The 23,475-nt window shown below is 45.5% G+C and overlaps 1 protein-coding gene and 1 long non-coding RNA gene across 2 annotated transcripts in view; one reads left to right on the top strand and one right to left on the bottom strand.

Annotated features, from left to right (window-relative positions):
- LOC122782910 overlaps positions 1-23,468 on the bottom strand; it is a 35,877-nt gene extending 12,409 nt beyond the window's left edge. Inside the window, exons 1-3 of the long non-coding RNA XR_006361986.1 lie at positions 23,227-23,468; positions 17,044-17,188; positions 16,788-16,854 (exon numbers count right to left, since the gene is read on the bottom strand). This is a non-coding gene — a long non-coding RNA (uncharacterized LOC122782910). The remainder of the gene's footprint in view (positions 1-16,787; positions 16,855-17,043; positions 17,189-23,226) is intronic.
- On the top strand, positions 20,060-21,855 carry id2a (inhibitor of DNA binding 2a). Its single transcript, XM_044047494.1, has 3 exons — positions 20,060-20,536; positions 20,859-20,919; positions 21,727-21,855. The coding sequence occupies exons 1-2, from the start codon at positions 20,180-20,182 to the stop codon at positions 20,913-20,915; spliced, it is 414 nt and encodes a 137-aa protein (XP_043903429.1). The 5' UTR covers positions 20,060-20,179; the 3' UTR covers positions 20,916-20,919; positions 21,727-21,855.
- Positions 23,469-23,475: the final 7 nt, after the last annotated feature.

The raw sequence follows: 23,475 nt of genomic DNA on the forward strand, positions 1-23,475 counted from the left end.
AGAGGGAGAGAACAGGAAGCTGCTCTCCTGGAGACAGATGGACTGCCATGCTGTGGACACACACACACACACACACACACGCGCGCGCGCACACACAACCAACAAGAGAACATATCAGAGCTTGATTGCCCGAAAACAAAAAAACACAGACACGCTAGCCTAAACAGTCGTTGGAGGGGGGAATGGACAAAAACGGGCGAAGAAAACTGTTGAATATCCAAAGTTCACCCCAATACATCGTCACTACAGGCCGCATCCAAGAAAGTGAAGCTCACCTGGACGCGAGAACTTCACCCACAAGAGAAACGATAGGGAAACGCTCACTGGCAACCGAGTGACACACTGGCGCTCATAACAGGTGTTAATCCCGCCCGCCTCAGGTATGTGGTGACAACCTCCTCACACCCGACTCGCTGGATCTCGGGCTACATGGCAGGTTGTTACACAGGAAGTGCGGTGTGTACACACATGTGCAGCCTCACACACACACCCTCTGCCTCCTCTCCTCACTTTTCCATGTCTGTCTTTTGAAACAGAGACGGGGATTGAGAGAATGAAGGGAGCGAAAGATGAGATAGTCTTCACCGACATCGACTCCAGCAGCGACAACAGCAGTATCACACCGTGTGTTTGGGTGTTTCTGCGAGTGCGTTTGTGTGTGTGTGAGAGCGAGAGAAAGCGTGTGCGTGCGTCTATAAATGTGTGCGTGTGCACCGGGTGCGTATGTTAGGTGTGTTTTCACAGGATTGCCAGCACATCTCCTCACAGCGAGAGCCCTATAGGAACAGAGACATCTGTGGAGTGAAAAGACGCCAGCTTGCATGGCCGTCTCTGGAGAAAGCAGAGGAGAGGAGAGGAGAGGAGAAGAGAGGAGAGGAGGAGCTAATCTAAAGTTGTAGTTCCCAAATGTTCCAAATCTTATGGAAAAATTATGAATTCATTCCTTTTTGACAACTTGCAGATCATAAAGAGTTAACAAATGATGAGGACAGCATGAAAAGTACCGGAGACGCTGGCCTTCGTCTATAATTCATCCATAAACCTGTAGCCGGGGACCTCAGCCGCAAATGGAGTTAATAACAATACAAGCAAATGTCCTCCTTGTGTGTACAAACAAGTGCACTCAAGCAGATGTGCACTGCAGACCTTGGGAATATGAGCCAGGGAACAGGACACAGGTGCACCTGCTCTCTGCTCTCAATGAAAGGTCAGCCAAATTCAGAGAGGGATGCAACCTTCCAGCATTGCTGTGTGACTGTGCCAGTGATGATAAAAAAAAGAAGCTGAAACTGTGAGCGCACGGCATAAGAACTATGATTTAGACTCTGAATATTCATCCTAGAGATCTAAGTTCTTTTATGTTGACGCACTGCAATCTATTCCGTGCGACTCATCTTTTCATTTCATTTCTATCGTCATTTTTTTTCCTAAATAGTCATCATTGCCACATGTGGCTCCGCGACGGCTGCCAAAGTGCATTTCCAGCGATCTGAGCAGGTATACAGGAGAGAACATGTGCAGCCGGACCGCTGCCAGAAGCGACAGAAGGTCCGCAACGATGTTTCACTACATAGATTATGCAGATACCGTGGTCAGAACGAGGCGCAGACAGAGCGAGGACAGGAGCGGGAAAGAGAGCGAGCGCGAGAACACAGGGAACGAGAGGCGGCGAGCGGGGACGAGAGGAACAGGGACGAGAGCGTAAAACACAGAGAGATGGAGCAAAGTGTGAGCATGAGAGGGAGAAGATGAGAGACAGAGACAGAGAGAGAGGGATGAGATGCAGGGAGGGGTGTGTGCAGGCTACAGCTGGTGGAGGGATTCCCAGAGCCAACTGCCAGTGTAGTGGAGCTCCTTAACAACTTCACAGGCCTCTCAGAAAGGAGCTTTAAAGTGGCCACATGGCCTGGCCAGCACAGCAGAGCAGAGCAGCAGGCTTTACTGGAGCTCTACACACACACACACACACACACACACACACACACACACGCACGCACAAGCATCCATACACTCACACAAGCTCAAACAGGACTCAGCCCGCCAGCTGCTGACAGGGACAAGAGTGTCCAGAGATAAATCTGCGTGTGTGTGGTCATGTGTGTGGGGGGGCAAGAAATAGCAAAATAAAAAAATAATCTTCAGTCCTTACATGTACAGAAGTCACTGTACAGCAACATATGAAACTGGCCTACCGACGACATGTGCCTCCCTCACACAAAGCACAAATTCCTACAGCTGCACGTCCCTCCTCTTCCTCTGTACCTGCGGCGCGTCTCCAGGAGTGAAAACATGTGGCGCACGCTGCTCTGCAAAGCGGCTTTGCTCGTCGCCGCTTGATTCTTCGCTATAACAGCAGGCAGCGGCCAATCGTCAAATGTTTTCAAAGAGTTAAGCCTCCTAATTTTGGAATCGCCCGCCGCCTGATCCTTTAAATGCCAGTGCTTGGAGAGAAAAAAGCAGAAAATTGGTTTGCTTTTCTTTCTTTTTTTTGCTCCATTCATATGCTTGATAATCATTACACCCCTTTTTTTTGAGCTGGAGTTTGAGGAAGGGGATGGAGGAGGCAGCGGATGAGATGCCATGACACACCCTAACTCCTTGTGGTGAGACTAAATACCTTCACTCTCTTTCTCAGACCTCTGCTCGTCTTGTCTGGATCAGCAAACACAAAGGTTTCTCAGTCAGGATCGCCGTGCTCGACCACTGCTATACTAATGGTGGGGCATTAGCATTTCAAGGAGCCTCCATTAAGGAGGGCAAGAAAAGCTGCTCTCAGTGGGGGGAAATCCATTTTGTCCCCGGCTCCAACATCTGCTGCAGCCGTCCCAGCCAGAAGGACGCTCGGATAAAGCTAAAGAGCCCTCTGATTTACTGTAATGACAGACAGACAGACAGACAGACAGGCAGAACGGATGACCATATGCGTAAGTGAGGGAGGAAAAGGAGAAGACAAAAACAACTTCTGTCTCAGTGTCTGTCATTTTCTGCTGCTTTCTATGTGCAGGGTGGGGCGGGGTGGGGGGGGGTATCATGGGAAAGGCAGGTTGCCAGTTTAAGTCCATGCCCCAGTTATGCCCATAGAAGTGTACAAAACATCTCTCTGATACTCCCCCCTCCTGCCGCTGGTCAAAAAAACCACATTTGACCAATGGCAGTGTGGTTTATCGGCATTCACTCCCCGTTCAAATGACTCTGCAGAGCATGTGGGGTTTTCTCGTTCTCTAGTGAATGCAACAAACCCGGGTGAACACGTCTGCAGATCAGCTCCTCTTAGTTGTCCCAAAATCAAGGCTGAACCTGACTGAGCTTTCTCTGTTTCCTAAACTGTGGAATGAGCTCCCACTCCACACTAAGCTTCTTTTCTCATTTTTCTTTTGATCTATTGTTTTTAAATGCTCCTTTTATGGGCGTTTATTGTGTGTCTTATTGTTGCATGTACTGCACTTTGGTCCACCCTGTAGTTTAAAAATGTCCTTTATAAATAAAATTGGATTGGGTTTCATTTGGATGAATTTAACGACTGAACGAAAACAGGATAGACCAAAAATGTTGGTTTTACTCCTTAAACCTACTACTTTTAGTGTGAAAACATTATTAGATATCAAAATATGGATATTAGAAGGGCACGGAGTTTGCATGTTCTCCCCGTGTGTGCGTGTCCAAAAACATGCAGATTTAGGGATTATGCAAATTGGACACTGTAATTTGACCTTAAGTGTGAGAGTGATAAAGTGGTAGATGAATGAATGAATGATGATATTAGTAGGCGTTTACAGGAGTGCTGAAAAGGCGGTTGGTTGTCACCCGTTTCCACATAATCAAAAAGACTTGAACCAAACAAGCTGAGGAGAGCAGCAGAGAGACACAGGACCTTGATCCCTGTCTGTCCCCCATCTGTCCCACTTTACTCCTTACATCCCCATCCACCCGTCCCTCTGCAGTGGTCTCCTTCGCTTTAGTCTCAACTTATGAAGTCCCTCATCATCCAAAAGACTTTTTAGCATGCAGACGGGCAGATACGCACAGGGAGACGTTTCCAAACTCCAGCAGTAGCAGAAGAATGAGTTTTTCTTTTTTTTTATCTTTACAATAACTCATGTGACATAAGGACACCATGCCTGTCTAATGACAGAGTATGTGGCAATTACATGACCCGTGTCCCCACCCGAGTGGAGTGTTCGTGATGTCATGGCGCCACAGCACAGATATTTTTGTGTACATCTGCACACAGCCTGCCTGATAATAGCCCATCCTGAGAGATAAACACCACGGCAATAGTAGCGGTCGTTTAACAACCTGTGGGGTTGCTGCGATGCAACGCGACATGAACACTGACTGTTGCCATGCGGGAAAAAAAAAAAAAACCCTCACTCACTGAGGCTGAGAAATATTGTATTCTTCACTTCTGCCAGCATCATATCTGACTTTCAAACACAAACACGTCTCTGAAATGTCTTCTCGGAATACAAATACAGATATAAAGTGTCTGCTGGAGTTGAAACAGATGTAGAGGCTCTGCTTAAGGGCTTTTTCCCACTCCACCCACCCCCAAAAACACTGCAAACTTAATTAAAACTATATTTAACAGGACATTTATTCTATTCTCATATCCAGTCGTTAAAATCCTCAGAACATTACAGTCTGCTACTGAGACATAATTGTTTCTCATAAGCGTCCAATTCAAAATGAATGAAAAGCAGTCTTGTATAAAGTACTTAAGCTAAAGTACAAGTATCTTACCAGAAAATGACTTTGGTGGACGTTAACGTCACCTTTTACAATATTACTCAAGTATCAAATGTGCAGTTTACCTGCGCGAGCTCGCTAGCTCACCAGTTGGCCGCACAGCTGACAGCTGAGAGACAGAGCCTCGGTGTCGGACACGGTGAACAACGAGCCGCTGGTGTGTTTTAAGTCCACTTGGAGCCGAAATATGCGGCTAACAGCTGAGCGGCTAACAGCTTGTGCCGCTAAAAACAACTAGCGACAACAAACAGGCCTTACGTCAACTCAACTTTTATTTTATAGTACCGAGTAACGGAGTAAAAGTACACATTTTATTTAGGAAATGTAGTGAATTAAAAGTAAAAGCAGTCAGAAATATAAATAATGAAGTACTTGACTTGGGAAAGTCTTCAACCAATTTGGAATATTAGAAACCGGTGACATTATCTGCAAATGATCTTTTTTTAAAGATTGTTTTCATTCAGTCTGAGGGAAAAACTACTTTTTAAAATAACTAATGACACACACACACACACACACACACACACACACACACACACACACACACACACACACACACACACACACACACACACACACACACACACACACACACACTTGGCTGGTTGGTCAGCGATGGGTGATGATGTCACCGAGCCGGTGCGTCACACCAGCGGCTGACCCGGTGTTGTCGCCTGCAGTGAGCACCTGGCTGCTTTCACCACCAGAGAACCAGCCATTACATGTCGGAAGAGTGTTTCGAGCACACAATCATTATCACACACACACAGCACCAACAGCTGGTATGGAACTCCAGCTGGACACAACAATAAAACTTGGAACATCACAGCGTATCGGATGGTACAGAAACCTGGTAAAATTGGAGAGAGCTCTTTCTCTGTCTGTCTGTCTGTCTGTCTGTCTCTCTCCGTCTCTGGTGCCAGCCTTGACGCCACAGCCTGACTGATGCCTTTTACTCTGTGTGGTCCAGACGTAAGTCATCCAGGCCGTTTGCTTCACGGTGTTTACTGGTGGGTTACCTCTCTCTCTCTCTCTCTCACTCACACACACACACACACACACACACACACGTGCGTCATCTCTCGCTCCACAGGACTGGTTCTGAGCTCCATCACTCCTAACAATTATCTTTTGGTGTTAGCTCACAGTCTGAGGCTGTTACAGACAAAGCACACGCTGGTTGGAGATTTGTTTACAAGAACTTGGGGGAATAAAGTGTGTGTGTGTGTGTGTGTGTGAAAGAGTGATAATAAATGAGAAGTAAGAGTAGAGGATGAGCTCATAGTGCGCTCAAGTCAGCAACACTTAAAAAGGAAGGCTGTGTGTTTCTGCTACCGGATCATGTCCAGTGTCTCCAAACACTCACAGGTTTATTCATTGCCTTACATACAGTACATTTGGATAGCCGACACTAACCTTAACCATAACCAGTTAATACCTAACCCTAACCTTAATCTAACTACAATTCAAATCTTAGCCCTAAACTTAACCCTTTGTGCCGCAGGTGCGCCGTGGGAATAATACACAACTCCTTATATGGAAATCCTGGGGCTGTGTGTTTATAGGTCACATATTCAGTCTTTAAAAATGTGTTTCTTTCCTCATCTTATGTGTTGTTGAGACAAAGTTATGACTCGTTTTATATAGCATATTTTTAGTAGTGACATAAAGTATCAATAATTGTCCAGAATTCACAAATTAGACCATTTTTGTTCATACAAACGAGCCAAATTAACTTTGAACTGTGACGTATTTCCAAATTCCACAAATTCAGTTCCGATTTTAAACATTCTGAGTACTTTATGCTCAGGTGTGTTTATATAGTAGGTGAACATTTAAAAAAAATATATCAAAAATTGTGCTGAAAAAAAGGATATAAGACACTCTATATAGCCTCTGTGTATTCTGTGTGTTTTAATATAGTGATGCTCTTTGTTCTATGGGTTAACCAGTTTTGCAGAAATGAGGATCAGGTTTTGGTCCCCATGAGGACTACTGGTCCCGACAAGGTCAGTGATTAAGCCAGAAAAAGGTCCTAAAGCGTTAACAAAAACACACACACACACACTGAGCCAGATGGACAGCAGTGCTAAGGCTTAGTTTAATGACAAAAGGACCCTCAATCTGGACACGGATTTATCACTCACTTTAAAGTCCATCTGCGAGAAGTTTGGACTGGAAACACAACTGCTCAGTTCCTCGGAATTCCTCGGCTTGTGTTGGAGTAACTTAGCTATTCTCTCTCACACACACACACACACACACACATGATGGGATGCTGGGTCCCACACTTGTCCTGCATCTGTAAGAAAGCTGAATGATGCATGTTTGAACATGTGGTACTGCAGCGGAAAAGAAGAGGACGCGGTGCAGCAAGCTTGCATACACGTGCATCCATGAGCTTTTATTTCCTGGGGTTTGGCCGTGTCCAGGGCCCTGGCAGTCCATGGGGCGGGGGTGAGGGGAAGCTGCGAGGCAGATAGACAAGAAGAGTGACAGCACAGAGATAGACTAGCTACCTATTTATAGCCCGGGCCATCTGCAGAGCTCCCTCTTGTCTTTGGTCATCCTGTTCACAAAGGCTTGGAGGCAGATTCCAGCAGCCCAGCGCCCAGCCGCTCCATTCACTATTCATTCCAGAGCCGGCAGCACCATATGGATCCGGCCCCACTGCTGGGCTCTGGCCGGCCTGTTTCTCCCTCTCTATCTCTCTCTTCAGATTGACATGGTAATGACGCCTGGGTGGCTTACAAAGCACTCTCCTTTCTTTTTCCCCTTCTTTCTCCCTGTGTCTTTTCCCCTCTTCTCTCTCAAAGACGCTGGGCTTGAGCATGACCGGACAAACCCCTCCGTTCTTTCCCTCCTTTCCCTCTGCCTCCTCCTCTTGCATTTCGCCCCTTCTGTCTTTCTTTACAAGCAGCCCAGCCTCTCTCTGTTCTCCTCCCTTTACCCACTCTAAGTCATTCAAACGATCTCATTTCATTCCCTGACACCTGTGAGGAGCTAATGTGACCTTAAGTGGCCCGAGATGTTCTGTTGGCAGTCGCACCTCACACACACACACACACACACACACACACACACACACACACACACACAAACCTCTCCATCTCCTAACACCAGTACGGTGATGTTCTGAAGCAGAAACTCAAAATGGGATTTTTTTTCCCCTTTTTTTTTTAAATGAAATGATCAGTGTCACATGTCGGCAGCACAGTGATTGGAGACCACATCCTCTTTTCTTCAGCTCACATCCCCTTTCCAGCCAAAGCGGAAATGGAATCAGAGAAGGGGATTCCACATGAGAAAACTGTTAATGTGAGGGAAGTAAGAGGAGAGTGAAACTGAACCCCTTCTGTCCCACTTGTTCCCTCAGTCAGTCAGCAGAGGCTACACTTGGAGAGGCCGTGTAAAGGCCCCTGGTATACTCGCGCGTCAGGGTCCTGTAGTATCCCACGTCACCATCGGGTGGCCGAACATGTCTGGATGCAGGGAATAGTGGCTGAGGATTATCTGGAGGGCTGTGGTGCCGGAAGTGACATACTGAAGGACTTAGCTGAACGATATAGACTAGGAAATATTTTCCCCCGATACTGAGTTGTACTTAGAAGCTGTCTCTTCTTCCACTTTTCTGGGATTTCTCTCAAAATCCTCCATTGTAGTGAAAACTTCGGGACTTCTAGCTCAACCGGGAAAACCCTCAACCAGGAATAGGACGCAATTCCTACCAAAGAAGAAGAGAGCGATGCTACAGCTCCGTCGTACTCCGTTTTTCTGCTTGGTGAGCGGGGCTTAATACTCCGCCTACTGGTGGGGCGGGGAAGTTCAGTTTGGTGACGTGGGATGTTTTATTATACGTGTGTACGCATGTGCCACTAATAGATTGTTCATTTTAGCTGTATCTGAGCTTTTGCTACAGGAAGAGCGTCCAAATCCAAAAACGTTGACCAAACACGTTGCGTTCTTTTAACTGGAGTTAGATAAGAAAAAAAAGAAGAAACTTTGACAAACAACAGAATCAGCCCATGACGACGCTCACATATGCAGCAAACCCTGCGGTGCCGTGAGGGTTGACCCGCTAATTGCAAAGGGAGGGGGAAAAATGACGGTGACTGTGTTTATTTGCTGTGGCAAATGTTTTTAAAAGATAGATAAGGTTAAAAGCATGATAACAGTCGGAGGTATCATTCCTCAGCTGTAGTGTGTCAGTCACCTAGGGATCTGTGGAGCCTGAGGCCAAAGCCAGCCTAGTTAACCGTGTATGCTGTGCTGAGCCTAACCTAATTAGGTGCCATCCCAATGTCAACACTGCTGTGTTTAGAGCCTGATAAAAGACAGGCCTTTTCTTCCACTGTTCACACTGTGAGCGGGGCTACAAAGGAGCCTGGTTAGAGAGACCCAACCATCTGTACGCGCTCTCCGTCTGCATGTGTGTGTGTGTGTTTGTGTGTGTGCATGAAATGCATGCATGCTGTCACTTTGCTGTCAGCTTTTACACAGTGTGAAATGTAGGAGACAACAAAAGCAATGAGCAGGTTCCACGTCCAACCTTTGTCCGGACATATAGTATTATTGCTTTGACTAAAACAGAATTCTTTAAAATACACTTTAGCCTGACAAAATTGTACTAAATCAAATTTGTCATAGTCAAAATTAGGGACAGGAATCTGATATCGGTCAGTATCGGTCCGATACTGGATCAGATATTGGATTGATATAAATATAGAATCCGAAACTCGCACAAATGTGTTGTTGACAGCTTCATACGTTCATAAATGGTCTCAAACTCGTGGCCCACAGGCCACATGTGGCCCCACACTCGATTTCATGCGGCCCACCACTTAATATCAACTTAATATCAATGACTGATTCAGGGGTCACGTGAGTTTGAGAGCCCTGGTCTAAAAATGACAAAGTTTGTGAGAGTTTGTCCAGTATCGGACACAAAAAAAGTGTTTGATGTCCAACACAAGAGTCAATCTGAACAATGCCGAACTGTAGATGAGTTAAAAAGACTTAAAAATCCTGAAAACGTGGGTTCATCTCCAACATTTAGCACATAAATGTCTAAAACCTCAATATTTAACAGAGGAATCTGGTCACAAGTAACGAGCCGCATGCCGCTGTATTTACTCATTAATCACTAGTTTGTGCGTCGCATATAAAACAAAGTCACGGCTGTTTCATGCAGCCCTGCAGCGATGACTCCGCCCACGTTGAGGAGGTACTATATCGTGATGGAAAAACCAACCGAACCGTGTAGAGCTGAGATGAGACGAGGAGCGGAAAAGCACCACGATACTAACACGTGAAAGGTTGCACATCGTCACCTGACGCACTTCCTCCGACAAATCGATCTCTCGCAGGTGTTTGAGTCCGATTACAACGGCTACAACCGCAGCTCGACGTACCCGCGCAACACAACCATTGTCGCGTACAGTAGATAATGTACTTCTGACATACATCTACATGCAGCGGTGTCTCTTTCAGCCTTAATTTCATGCCACGTGCCTTTTGTGAGTGTGTGTGCGCACACATTTCACACCTAAGCGTTTCATACGGGGTACCTCGCATCATTAAAAGCAGAAAAAAAACAGAGAAAAAAAACCAGAAATCCCAATTAGGGTCGATCAAAAAATGGCTCCTCAAGCACACACGGCACTGCCTTTTTAATGTGTCGTCAATCCACCCGCTAATTCCATTTCTACGCATAAAACACTCTCACAAATAGATTACCTGCTACATACGATCCCCCCTCTTTCACTGTGAAATTGTGGCACGGAGCCACATCCTCCCACTGCTTCTTAGTCCATTAAAATACAGATGAGAGCATTTTACAGCGCGGGCCAACAGCAACGCCTCCCAGCTAATCCACCAACAAACACAAACATCAGATGAATTATCTGTAATGGAGAGGACTCTGTTCTGGCACGGCTGACGGAGAAATGAAACAAAACATGAGTTTATTTTGGTAAATATTTGGATTTCGTTCTGATTCTGCTTTTCATGTACGTAATTAGCTGGCAAATATAGATCTGTATAGAAATCCCTGCTTTTTCATCAGGAGGGTGTCGGGCTGTGTTTTTTCTCCCTGTGTGCTTGCAGCAGTTTCTTTCAGAAGTGCGTCGTGTTGTTTTTCTCTCTGAAAACTAGATATGAGAGAAAAGTTTCTGTGAGGAGTTTGCTGCACGAAACCAACGTTCTGAATCTTTCCGTCCGTCCGTCCGTCCGTCCGTCCATCCGTCCATCCATCCATGGCCGGCAGCACACTTGACAGTTTCATTGGCTCAGGAGCCAAGCAAACAATCGCCGCTCTGACAAAGCGAATCTCTCCCTTGTCAGAATCTCATCTACTTAGAGCACTATTTATTCAGTACACATCCTTTTAATGCCGAGTCTTGGCAACGGCGCGTGAAATCCAGCACCTTAATTCCATTAGCTTGTTACTCCAATAAGTCACAATAATCTAAAGCTAACTGCAACACACACACACACATACATACACACACAGAGCCTGGCCGCTCCCTCTGGGGCCATTTTTAATAACACTAACAGCCTTTAAAGGTTGATTTATTCCGGCGATATCAACGTAAATGGCCACATTAACCTGCGACTAAATATAGTGCAGCTCATCAAAGAGAGGAAGCAAAAAAAAACAAAAAACTGGTGGCAATATGAAGCACAGCGGGTTTTCGGGGGGATTCGAAATAATTACATCACAAAGACTCAGAAGGTGCCAGAGTGGAGGAAAGTTGGTATTCAGACACTTTTCCTTGGTTTCCCACCGCTCTGAATGAACTGCCTCACGCTCGGTCGTAGTCCACACACAGGGTTTGCGGCTATTGTTGATAAGAGACTGAAGCTTCTCTTCAAATGGGGCTTAGCAAACGTCATTCAGAGCCGCTGCTCTTCATTTCAAAAGTGACTCAGCTTTTGTTAGTCAAAGGATGAGGAGGGTCTTTTAAGACCCAGATGCCCTTGGTGGGAACAGATAAACCGAGGGAGAGAGAGGCAGAAAAGAAAGTAAAGGAGGAATAACACACAGAGGCGAAGAGAGCAAGAGGTGCTGCAGGACAGATAATCTGAGAGGAAAGAGAAAGAGAAAGTAATAGGGATATTAGGAGTGCGCCAAAGGAGGAAAAGCATGAGAAAGTCTGCGCTGCTTGGTCTGATCCTACGTGAGCCGATGAGATGGGTGACGGGTGAGGAGGGGGTGAAAGATAAGAGCCAAAGAGGATTAGGGCCGTGAGAACCTTTGTTGTTGTGATCGGTTAAAAGCACGGGCTCTCGACGGTCCACCTGACCACTCGAGTGTGCTTACAGCAGCAGTTCTGCATGAGAGGGAAGACGAGACGCCAACAGAGGCTCTGCAAAAACACACGCGGGCCACACTGGTGTTTAAACACTGTAGGAATCAGACGCACGGAAACGGCGTGAAAACAATCTTTGTCTTTGGCCGTTTCAAAAAAAGTTTTCAGGAAATATCTCCGTCCAAACGACTCAAAGCGCTGCAGTACATATGCCAGGCCTGTAAGTGGCGCTGTAACGTTACACCACAAAGCAGAGAAGAAGACGTTGGTGCGCAACTACAGATATAGTAACAAAAACAGAGACGACGTTTCCGTGTAAATATTAAGCGACAAATGTCCCGACTTTCTGTCATAAACTACTTAAAAAATACTTTACGAGAAGGAAATGAAGATCAAATAAGAGGCAGAATATAGGCAATAATATTAATAACACAGAACTATCACCAAAGGTTATGCACTAGGTACAGAACTGGGTACTATCGATAATGGAAAAACGAAAAAAAAATTGTTTTTCCTGCAGTCTATCATAAAAAACATGATATAGATGAAAAAAGAACTGTGAGAAGAAAGGATGACCTGCAATAATCTACATAATCCTCCCTCTGTGGCTGCACCATGGCAACATTTGCCATCCAGTTCTTGTGCTTTACAACAAAACTGTAAACAGTAAAACTGTGAGTGTGAACACAAAATAACAAAGTGAAAGCTTTGAAACGATCTTTCTACCTTTGTATTGGATCAGTAAAACAATAAAGTTCTCTTCCTTCCTGGACTGTGTGTTTTGGAGAAGGCCTCACTCGCATCATGTGATCTGGTTTTGAGGATCTGGACTTGACCGATAATGAAAAGCAGCGTGGCAGCTTAGAACAGAATAGACGCACGTGTTTTTCTGTTAATTTGACATTTAGTAGAATCATATAAAACACGCGTACACGTCATTTATCTTGAGGAGAACTGACGTGGTGAGTGTGGGTGGTCAGAGATCAGACCTGTTCTCTGAGAGAGAGAGAGTTTCCTACATCAGCTCTCTCTCTCTCGCTCTCTCTTCCCTCTGCGCCGCATGAATACATGAAGATTGAGTAAGAGTGAGGCGACTGTGGTCAAAGGGTGTCGCGCTGTGAGGAAGTGAGCTCTGCTGCAGGAGGAGATACAACGGGAGGAAGCGCGTTCTGCTGAGGAGAAGAGCTCGGTGCAACCTAAACGCTGTCACAGTTCCTGATCTGGAGCAGTATCTGCAGGGCGTAGCTTTCGCTTCGTCCCGTTGTCCATCTGGAACTTAAAAGGCTTTCCATTTGGAAAGATCGGTGGGTTTCAGCCTTTGTGATCAGAAACAACGTGACATTATATGATTAATACTGATCATTCAGGTCATCTGTGAAGGTCGTGCAGGTCCTTCACGAACTCCTGAAGACGATCACTGTGCTCATCTTATCTTCTCTTAGAATTGAAGCTACAACCAGTGGAAAAATCAGCTTCTCCAGAATCTCTGAAGCTCACCCATCGATTGGTTTGGTTTGTAAAAACGATCATTTGTACAGAATGTACCAAATCATATTGGCTTAAAGCTGCAGTGTGCAACCTATGATGATTTACAGAAACATGAGGTTTCATCAAGCTAGGGCCGCAGTCCGACTAAGAGCAGAACATTTGAAAATTGAGAACTTTACTTAATTGGAAATTATATATACTGATATTTTTTGCAAAAGTACAAAAGGTCAATGACTTGTGTAAGAGTGAAAGTTCTCTGAGGTGTCTGTTTGACAACCTCCGACACGTTACCACAGAATCCAAGAAGTCTCAAAACCAGGGTGGTATCAGAAGCTACTTTCACGTCTCATAAATATTCTCAATTCCCCTTGGAATAGAGGAACCTGACCGACTGCACCCTGGGATGGATCAAAACACCACATTCGTCAGTTTCCTCGCTTCGAGCTCCACTTCACCACGACGCACACGAACCTTTGCGAGGCTGACATTTCCGGCTGTTTGCTGCACACGTCTCGCTCCCGCAGTGGTCACCGTCCCCGCACGCTAACGATAGACAGCCGCGGACAGCCTCGTCTCTATTGTCCTGCGGCGTAAAAAAAAAAAAGAAAAAAGAAAAACGCGCTCGGTGACCACGCTGTCACACTCGCTGTGTGAAAGTGGAGATATGCAGAGCTCTGATTGCCGAGGTACAGACGGCTCGCTGCAGTGACAGCTGTGCCGCAGTGATAGGTGGGCGACACAGCAATCTTAACGTGTGATTGTATGCCAATGGGCAATATTGCCCAAAAAGTTTGACTGCGGCCAACTTCTCCACACTGCCAACTGGTTGGTAGCTGTCACGCCGGCCAAAAGATCTGAGTGGTTCAAACTCAACTAACAGAAAAATATGTGGATTTCTTTCTTTTTTTTTAAAAACAACTTTGAATGTTTTAGTTTCATCGTGAGCTCACACTGTAGATGAAGGTTGTAGTACAGCATATATATATATATATGTACACACATATATATATATACAGCATCTCCATAGCTCAGCTGTCCACCTGCTTCCGGCCTCGTGCAGCCAGCTGTGTGGAGCGAGAGAGCGAGAGGGCTGGCCTCCAGGGAGGCTTCGAGTGGCCACTCCACGACCAGCCTGGAAGGCACTCGCGCAGCCATGGTGCCTTTGTCTACCGGTCCAATCTGGCCACCTCATCGCTCCCAGCCATCCATCCATCTATCTATCAACCCACCACTACCACCACCCCCCAGTGCTTCCTGCCTCCCTGCCTGCAGCAGCCACTCACGTTACAGTGGAGCCAGGCCTGAATGGCTGTTGGTCAGAAAGTGGAGACAGTCCCATCTGGACCACACGAGGCAGTCCACGGTTCAGTCGAGCTACGGCCGCAGTCTGACTAAGACGGCCGGACAACTTGCCGAGTACATGCGGGGGAGAAAATCGATGTAGTGAATCAGACTTTTATCCATCCATCGAGTCGTAAACGTCGTCTCTTTCTACTTCCGGGTCACATTTTGGTGCTCGTGCGAGTCCGATTCAAGTCTGACTAAGCGTATACATGCAGGAGTAATCAGACTATGAATCGCAATATCCAGGCATGTTAATCCGACTAAGACTAGCTCTATTTCAGTCGGACTGACGTGTTGACATGACATTAAAAAAACTAAACTAGCATCTTAATCAAACTAAAATCTGACTTTTAAGTCATTTTTAAAGAAAGAAAACATAAATGAGTTAGTCGCAGCTTCAGATTCTGCTTTCCCCCCCTTTATTTCATATATTTCCTGATGTTTATAATGCATACATACTATTTTTTTAACAATATCCATTACTGTAACATTGAAAATGTGCCTATTGTGGGGAATTAGGGCTGCAATGATTATTCGATGAATCGATTTTTCATTTTCAATAATTAAAACAAGCTCAGGGATTTTTCAGCTTCTTAAATGTGAATATTTTCTGCTTTCATTGCTCAAAATTTGACAAAAACGATAATTTTTCGGCATTTTAAGGTCCAAACAAATACGATGATGATTTTAATCTTGTTTTATTTTATGTATATATGTAAGGTGACACATCTCTGACGAGAGAATTGGACTATTTGATCATGATAACATGAGCTTAAGCCGTTTCTCCATAACTCTTTGGACTGCCTCATAAAAACAGGAGACGTGCAGATGTTGTCTTGTGCTCTGGGGAATTCATCATGATTATAGTTTGATCTATTGTATCCGACACTTTACCGACAAAAACAATTCATTTTAAACAAAACGACAACATGGATGCTGGTGTTTAAAGTTGTCTGAGATACAATGAAATGTTGCCACAGTTTGGAACAACTCATGGTTTGGAGGTCTCCTCAGTGCTAGTGCCGGTTTTTTGGGGGGGTGGGGGGGTTATTATAATAATAAACCACGCCCCACAGGGTCGAGTCCCTGCCACACTCTCTGATGTCTACACTCCTCCACGCGACAGGCGCGTGGCAGCACGCACTGTGTAGGAGGAGGAGAGAGAGAGAGAGAGAGACGCGTCAGTGTAGTCCGGGACGGTGGAGAGAAGAAAGTTTATTTCCTTTTTTTTAATACATATTCGGACGGGACGGACTGTGAGGAGGGGAGAACTCGGTGCGCCGTGCGTAAAAGCGCGCGTTTTGCGTTTGGCGCGTTTATAAAATCAGTGGAACCAAAGTCCAAATGAGGGCATTTCCACTTTCAAACCCCCGGTGTTTGTACAGCAGCGCTATCGTGTCATTTCTGACCTTTAATCCCGACTGCGTTTTCTCATTTAATGTAATCATTAAGCCTTTATTTGACATTTATTTCAACAAATGTAACTTCAGGATCAGCCGCACGCACAGAAAAGGGTTGTTTTCTCCGACTAGTGATGGTTTTTCTATTTTTTTTTTTTTTTACTCTGGAGGCTGAGTGCAGCTGCACGGAGGAGGATCAACAAGTTGACCGGGAGCAGACAGTCCGACGCCGGGGCAGCGGAGCGAACACCAGCCGCTTTGTTGTCCGAACCTTATCTTCTGAACCCAAACTAATACAGAGGAGAGAAGGAGGAGGAGGGTGTGTGTGTGTAGGCTTTTATTTGTCCACTGCAGGGACACAGGAATGTGTCTTTAAGTGTCGCAGGGACAAATGATACTTCACTGAAACTCGGTTTTTTTAGGGTTTGTGCGTGGGCTGCCTGGTGACAAACTCTCATGGTAAATTTAGCCTAAACAAACAAAGGTTTGACAGACTTACAGTGCGCTGGGTCATATTTGGGCTGAGGTTGGACATCAGACACATTCTCACATCATCGCGGCCACATCTGGAAACAAGTATGAAAAGACAAGAGGGGAAAAGCAGCGTTATGAGCCAAAAATGTTGACTTTATAGAACTTTTTTTATATATATTTTTATCCTTAAAAGATGTGGAGACGACTTTCACACCCTCAGTGCGACTGTAATTTATTTAGTGCAAGATGACTACGAGAGAAAGCACTCAGAGTTCACAAACCTCTGCTGAGGGCGTTCAGTTTCCCACAAGATGCAGATTTCAGCCAAACTATGAGGTATCAGGGCCGGACCAAGCCTCTATGGGGCCCCAAAGCAGAACTTGGATTTGGTGCGGCCCTCCTTCCGCTTGGCTCTTATTGATTTTCCTGGTTAAATAAATGAAACAAAAGACAAAATGCATTTATTAGTTGCTATTTACTCCAAATAAGTGTCACTGGTGTGGTTGTTTGACATCAGAGGGGCCTGAGTAGTCATTTGCACTTTCAAGTGTAGTGATACTCAAACTTGAATTAAACAAGTTTAATGACTTTTGTGCACTAAATGAGTAAATCTTCAACTCCAAATGAAAACCAAAATTACACTATTTAGATATATAAATGCAATATATGGAGAAATATCTAGAAGCAGTTTAGTTTGTTTATCTGCAAACGATCTACAGTCACGTCAAAAACTCCCCCGTCTCACAAGATTATAATTTATTTATTTATTTATTTTTAAAGTCCTAAATCCAGATCTGTGTCCAAAAATCCAATAATAACGTCTTCACTGGGCCACAAACCCGCAACATTACACTGAAAAACAAACACAAACAGAGGCACAGAGGCACAAAACATCAGGGAATTAAATTGCCACCACACAAATAAATAACCTCACCCATTGCCTAAGGGGATAGTTGGGATTTTTGAACATTAAGTTGTATGACACGGACCGAGGCTCTGGTTTGGAGCTGAAAGAAGTAGTTCTGGGAGCAAGTTTTGGGACACATAACTAATAATTGTGTGTAAATAAATAATGATGTGGACTGTTCTATTCTGGGTCATTCGTGATGTACGACCGGGCATTATCATATTTTATTAGATGGTTATGTTTTGGATATAAACTCTTAATGTGATGTCAAATAAATAATGGGGAACATATTCTCCTCTCCTGAAACTGCTCTGCAACAGTGTGTGAAGTAACATGAAATGAAAACATTCCAGTACAAGCAGCAGCAGCAGCAGCAGAGGACACAGGAGTGAGTTACATTCCATCGCTTGGTTTAACATGAGGTTTCCCTGCTCCTCCACACACACACACACACACACTACATGTGGTCTCCTCATGTGTTCATCTCTGGCCCCTGAAACCACCAGCGAGGAGGGGGGGAGGGAGAAAAACCCGCCGCGACCCAAACCCAGTCCCCGGGTTGATCAGCTGAGAGCCGTCTCTGACTGACAACCCGAAACCCCGTCTCCATGGAAACCGCCTCAGCGGCGCCGCGAGGGCTGGCTCGGGGGCTGCTGTGAATGGGCTGACGTCACGTCACCGGCGCCAGAGAGTCTGTGTGTGTGCAAGGAGAGAGAGAGAGAGACAGAGAGAGAGAGAGAAGGGAGAACGAGAGTGTATGTGCGGGTGATTCGCACTCGGCTCTTGTGCCGACGTGCTCTTGCGCCAATCCTTCACCTGCCTGTCTGTCGGTCAGTCAGAAGCGGTTCACAAGCTGTGGGGGCGAAAGGATGAAGGGGAGGACATAGATGAGACAGAGATGTGGACACAGGAGGAGCTGGACACGATAGTTTAGACACGGTGAAGAAGACTGAGCCGCGCGTAAAAGCGCTGAGACGAGAAGACGCTTTGGTGACATTACGCGGATGAAGCGTCAGTACAACATCAGTGCTAAACTTTCTTTTTCTGCATTTCTACAATCCATCGTCTCTGCTCCACGCAGACTCAATCCTTCAGGTTCACATTCATGTCTCCAACCATCAACATTACAATAATATGAAAACATGAACGCCCCTCGAGTTTCTCTCCATCCTCAGCTTCTTCATATTGTTGAAGGAAAGTAAACTCAGAAAGTAGATCATAAATGGAGCACATGACACACACACACACAGATGTCCCTGAGGGGGGACAATTAGTTAAGTCCAACAACACCAAACAGGCTCCCGTCACCTGCAGCTGAAGAATGAAGCATGTCATTTTTAAATGACTCACTCTTAACGCGCTAAAGTGTCAATAGCGTTTAATCACCAGGTATGAAAAAGCCACATTTCAGCTTCAACTGAGTGACTCACAACAATCTCAGGTGACCGGAACCACTCAGTGAAGGTGCGCGAGGCATTCACACAAACGCTAAGGGCAGTAGCTAGTATTTATATAGAGAAATAGAAAATGGAGCGTTTGTTTTCTCCACATTGACGCACCTTGTTTGGAGTTTGGTGATCAGTGGATTTTGCGCGTCAAGACAGTGACACATATTATTTACATATATATTTGTATTTGAGGTGCGTTTGGTGTCAGATAAGGACGTTATTTTACTCGTGCGTAAAAACCACTACACTCACACACACACACACACGTCTCGCCTGCATGGGTCTGACCGTTTTCCTGGTTCTGTTTCCCCGCTGCGTGGAGAAGCTTCCTCGGTGTCACTGACTGCAGTGCACACTCAGAAAGTTGCCTCCACACACCGGTCCGCGGGCTGGTGTGAATTAAGAATCATCAGACGCGCGTGCATATGTCAGCCGCCTCCTCCTCCTCCTCATCATCATCATCACTGCTCCACACCATCAAACTATTGTTGGGAGTGCAAGAAGCGCATACTTCAGACATCATTTGTCATAAATGTGAATTTGTTTTTATTCTGGCTGCTCTCGTTTTCACTTTATATCACAAATACTTTCATATTTGGCTTTGAAACACAGTGGCACGTTCGTGGCGCGCGCTCACACCTCGCCACGGCTACTCGACAGCCGCGCAAATCATTAATTTTCCTGATCAGAAACAGGTAAGGGCTTAATTTTCCAAATTGCCCACCGGAGCTGCTGAAGCTGCCCCGCTGGTTCCGCCTCCAACGCGCGTTGCCACTGGTAACGCGCAGGGTAAGAGGCGGGGTTCCGGCCCGGGGAGCCAATAGCGGCGCGCACAGGCGGTGATTGACGCAGCGCGCGCGCCCAATGAGCGCGCCTGACCCGCCTGTGCCGCACGTCCAGCCCGCTGCCTATATAAAGCGCACTGACAGCACAGTAATCCAGTCTGATCGCACTTCGTCTCGAAACTAGGACTGTAAAAAAAAAAAAAAGAAGAAAAACAACAACAACAACAGAAAAGCAAAGAGATCCGACTTCGCTTCAACCTCAACACTGACGAGAAACATGAAAGCAATAAGCCCCGTGCGATCCTTCCGGAAAAGCAGCGGCGTGAATTACTCGGAGCACTCGCTGGGAATCTCTCGGAGCAAGACCCCGGTGGATGACCCGCTCAGCCTGCTCTACAACATGAACGACTGCTACTCCAAGCTGAAGGAGCTGGTGCCCAGCATCCCGCAGAACAAGAACGTCAGCAAGATGGAAATCCTGCAGCATGTCATCGACTACATCCTGGACCTGCAGATCGCGCTGGACTCTAGTGTCGCACTCACCAGCCTGCATCACCCTGCGCGGCCGGGGCAGGCGGCGTCCAGGAGCCCGCTGACCACCCTCAACACAGACATCAGCATCCTGTCATTACAGGTAATTACAGAACAACTGAGAAATGGTTTTAATTAAGAGACGGAGAGTGTGTTGTGTGTGTGTGTGTGTAACACATCCACATCCACAGCGATTTTATTTGTGCGCATAGACACTGCGCCTCTGTAGCTCACGCGTAACCCGCACAAAATGGCTTGTTGGGGGAAAGAAAATGGCATTTTTTTTCCTATCCTTTTTCTGTTTGTCCTACTCTCTTTTGTTCAGAATGATTTGAGAAAACAGGATCGAGCTAGAAAAAGAAGACACTTTGTAATGGGACCGCTGCGTAAAATTGTAATTAACATTTGTTTGTTTTTGTTTGCAGTCCCCGGAGTTGCCGTCAGAGCTGCGGACAGATGACAGCCGGACTCTGCATCGTTAAAGCGGTGAGTAAAGGCTGGTGCTCGTGTCTGCTGCTGCTGCTTGTGCTGCATTCTGTCCAGAGCTGTTTATTCAGCTCCAGTCTGTCTCCCTGTCTCCCGGAGCAGAATGCCTCACAATCACCCTCTCACAAAGCCATTGGTTTCTGTTCTGTTCTGTTCTGTTCTGTCTGGGGAGGGAGGGGGAGAAAAAAATCAAGACTTAAAAACAGTTATAAAAAAAAAAAGGATCTCAGTAATGTGTCACTAAAGTGACCCACATCTGAAGATGCCTCGCATTAATCAAATAATTCCGTGACTCATCATCAGCTGCTGCTGCTGTTGAGTCCAAAATCCTCCAATATTTTGTCTGTACATGTGGAACAAAATGGGAGACAGTGTCTCCAGGCTGCTGCTGCTGCTGGGGTTAATGTACATATAAGTAGTAGACGTCAGGGTTGTATTATAGCCTCTTGTGTCTATAATGAAGAGCATCTGCAACAGGAAAAATAATGGCTGTTTGGATTACTGCTACTACGATGTCTGCACATAATTGGTACAAGAAGTGGGTAGGCGCCAGCTGAGCGGCAATTACGCTGATTCTTCCCCAGATTGTAGGTTGAAGTTGTGCGAAAAGTGTGTGTGTGTGTCCTCCCTTCTCCCTGCGTGTGTGTGTGTGTGTGTGTGTGTACATCTGGAGCGCAGGGTTTGCTTAGTATTGGGAGTGTTTGGTTAAATGTTAAAAACTGCGGCTTCCTCCCTGGCGCCAGTCTGTCCGGATCTCTGCCCTGTTTGCATTTTCTAAACACGCCTCTCTTTCTCAATCTTTTGCAGGTGTTTGGTCAGGACGCACGAGGAAGAAAAAAAAGAAAAAAGAAAAAACGCAGGACCTGGGGAGCAGGACTTTCTCACCCCCTCTGCCCCCCTCCTCCTCTTCTGTCCTCTGTCCTCTAGCCCTGGATTTTTTTTTTTTTTTTTCTTGACGTTGAAATCAAGAGACTTTTTTTTTTTGCTTATTATGGGACAATCTTTTATGTGATGTGCTTTTGTTTCTGGACACTTCATCATTTATTTAACTTAAGACTTTATTTGTGGGTCCTTTCTGGAAATGGAAGGCGCGTTTATATTCCCGTCAGTGGGAGGAAAAACAAGATTATTGTCACAAGGATTATTCCCCCCCTCCTGTCCTGTCCTTTCGCCCACCCCCCAATCCCCATATCACCCCCCATCTATCTGTCCCCCTCTCCTTGTCGAAGTCTTCGCTTTTTTTGCGGAGGTGGGAACGTGACTAGAAAAGACAATTTGGTTAGTTGCTGTAAAAAGAGAAGCGAAGAAAAAAAAAAAAGAAGTTTAGTCTTGTCTTGTCAGGAGTGTTTGGCACATGAAGGACTGGACGCTGTTTAAAAACAAAAAAACGAGTTAAAATGAAAAGAATGAAACCTTGTCAACTCTCGTCGGGGGGGAGTTTATCTTGTATAGTTGCAGGAATTTGAAACTTCTGCAAAAGTGTAATGTTGTACTTAATAATGCTGAGACTTTTTATAAAAGTAATGTAAATTGTACCTTTTTTATACAAAATAAATCAAAAACACAATGTGGGCATGTTTTTATTCTCTCTTTGGGGGTGCTGCAGTATGTGGGCGAGCGGTGGTTTGTGAAGATTAAACTCGTCCCATAAAACCCAATTTCCCAGCTGACATTCCTCCACAAGTGTGTGTGTGTGTGTATATATAGGACATAAGCACGCTTTATGTTCAGCGAACATGTGACACTTCAGAGGCAACATTTCACAACAAAGCGTCCTTATCAGAACATGCCCTGTGTGACCCATAATATAGGAAAAGCATGACCTGGAGGGACACACAGTTGCATTAAAGCTTATTTAGGACACACTGCATGCACTTTTTACCTCCTCACATGCTATGTAAAAGTAAAAAGGATTAAATGGGAGGGAGGGGGGGTAGCTTGACAGCTTGAACCATCAACGCTATTTAGGCTGCAGGCCGTGTTTAAATAAAGAGCAGACAAGTATGGAAATTTAGCTCGAGGTGATACTTTACTGTTTTCCCCGACGTGGGGACGCATTTAATTTCTTATTTAAACACTTGAGTTGGGGCTGTGATAACTGTCAGGTCTTTGAGAGAACACCCAGGAACTGATGCAAAAAAAAATACATTCAAGTTGGAAAAAACATGGCGACGTGAACAAGACAAAAAAAAACAAAAAGTGGGTTTTGAAGACAGTGGCATCAGTCACAGGAAGGGGTGTGTGTGTGTGTGTGTGTGCATCAGTGAAAACACGGCTGTCAATCATCACACAGCATTAAATACTCACCACACCACAAACCTGGCCGTGAGACTCCAGACCCACAGCAGACCATTTCACCCCTGAGGACCTTTTAATGGGACCTTTTTTTGATCCAGTGTGTGAGCTCACTCATGCTGTAACTGATACAGAACATGATAGCTGTGGAAATAAAATAATAATAACAAAAACATCTTAAACATTAAGTCATTTGTTTACATGAATTCTTCCTAATTCTTTCAGAGTGAAACAATAAAATCATCGTCAAAGATCCTCACA

This window comes from Solea senegalensis, linkage group LG16, assembly GCF_019176455.1.
Source record: "Solea senegalensis isolate Sse05_10M linkage group LG16, IFAPA_SoseM_1, whole genome shotgun sequence".
NCBI classification, from domain to species: Eukaryota; Metazoa; Chordata; class Actinopteri; order Pleuronectiformes; family Soleidae; genus Solea; species Solea senegalensis.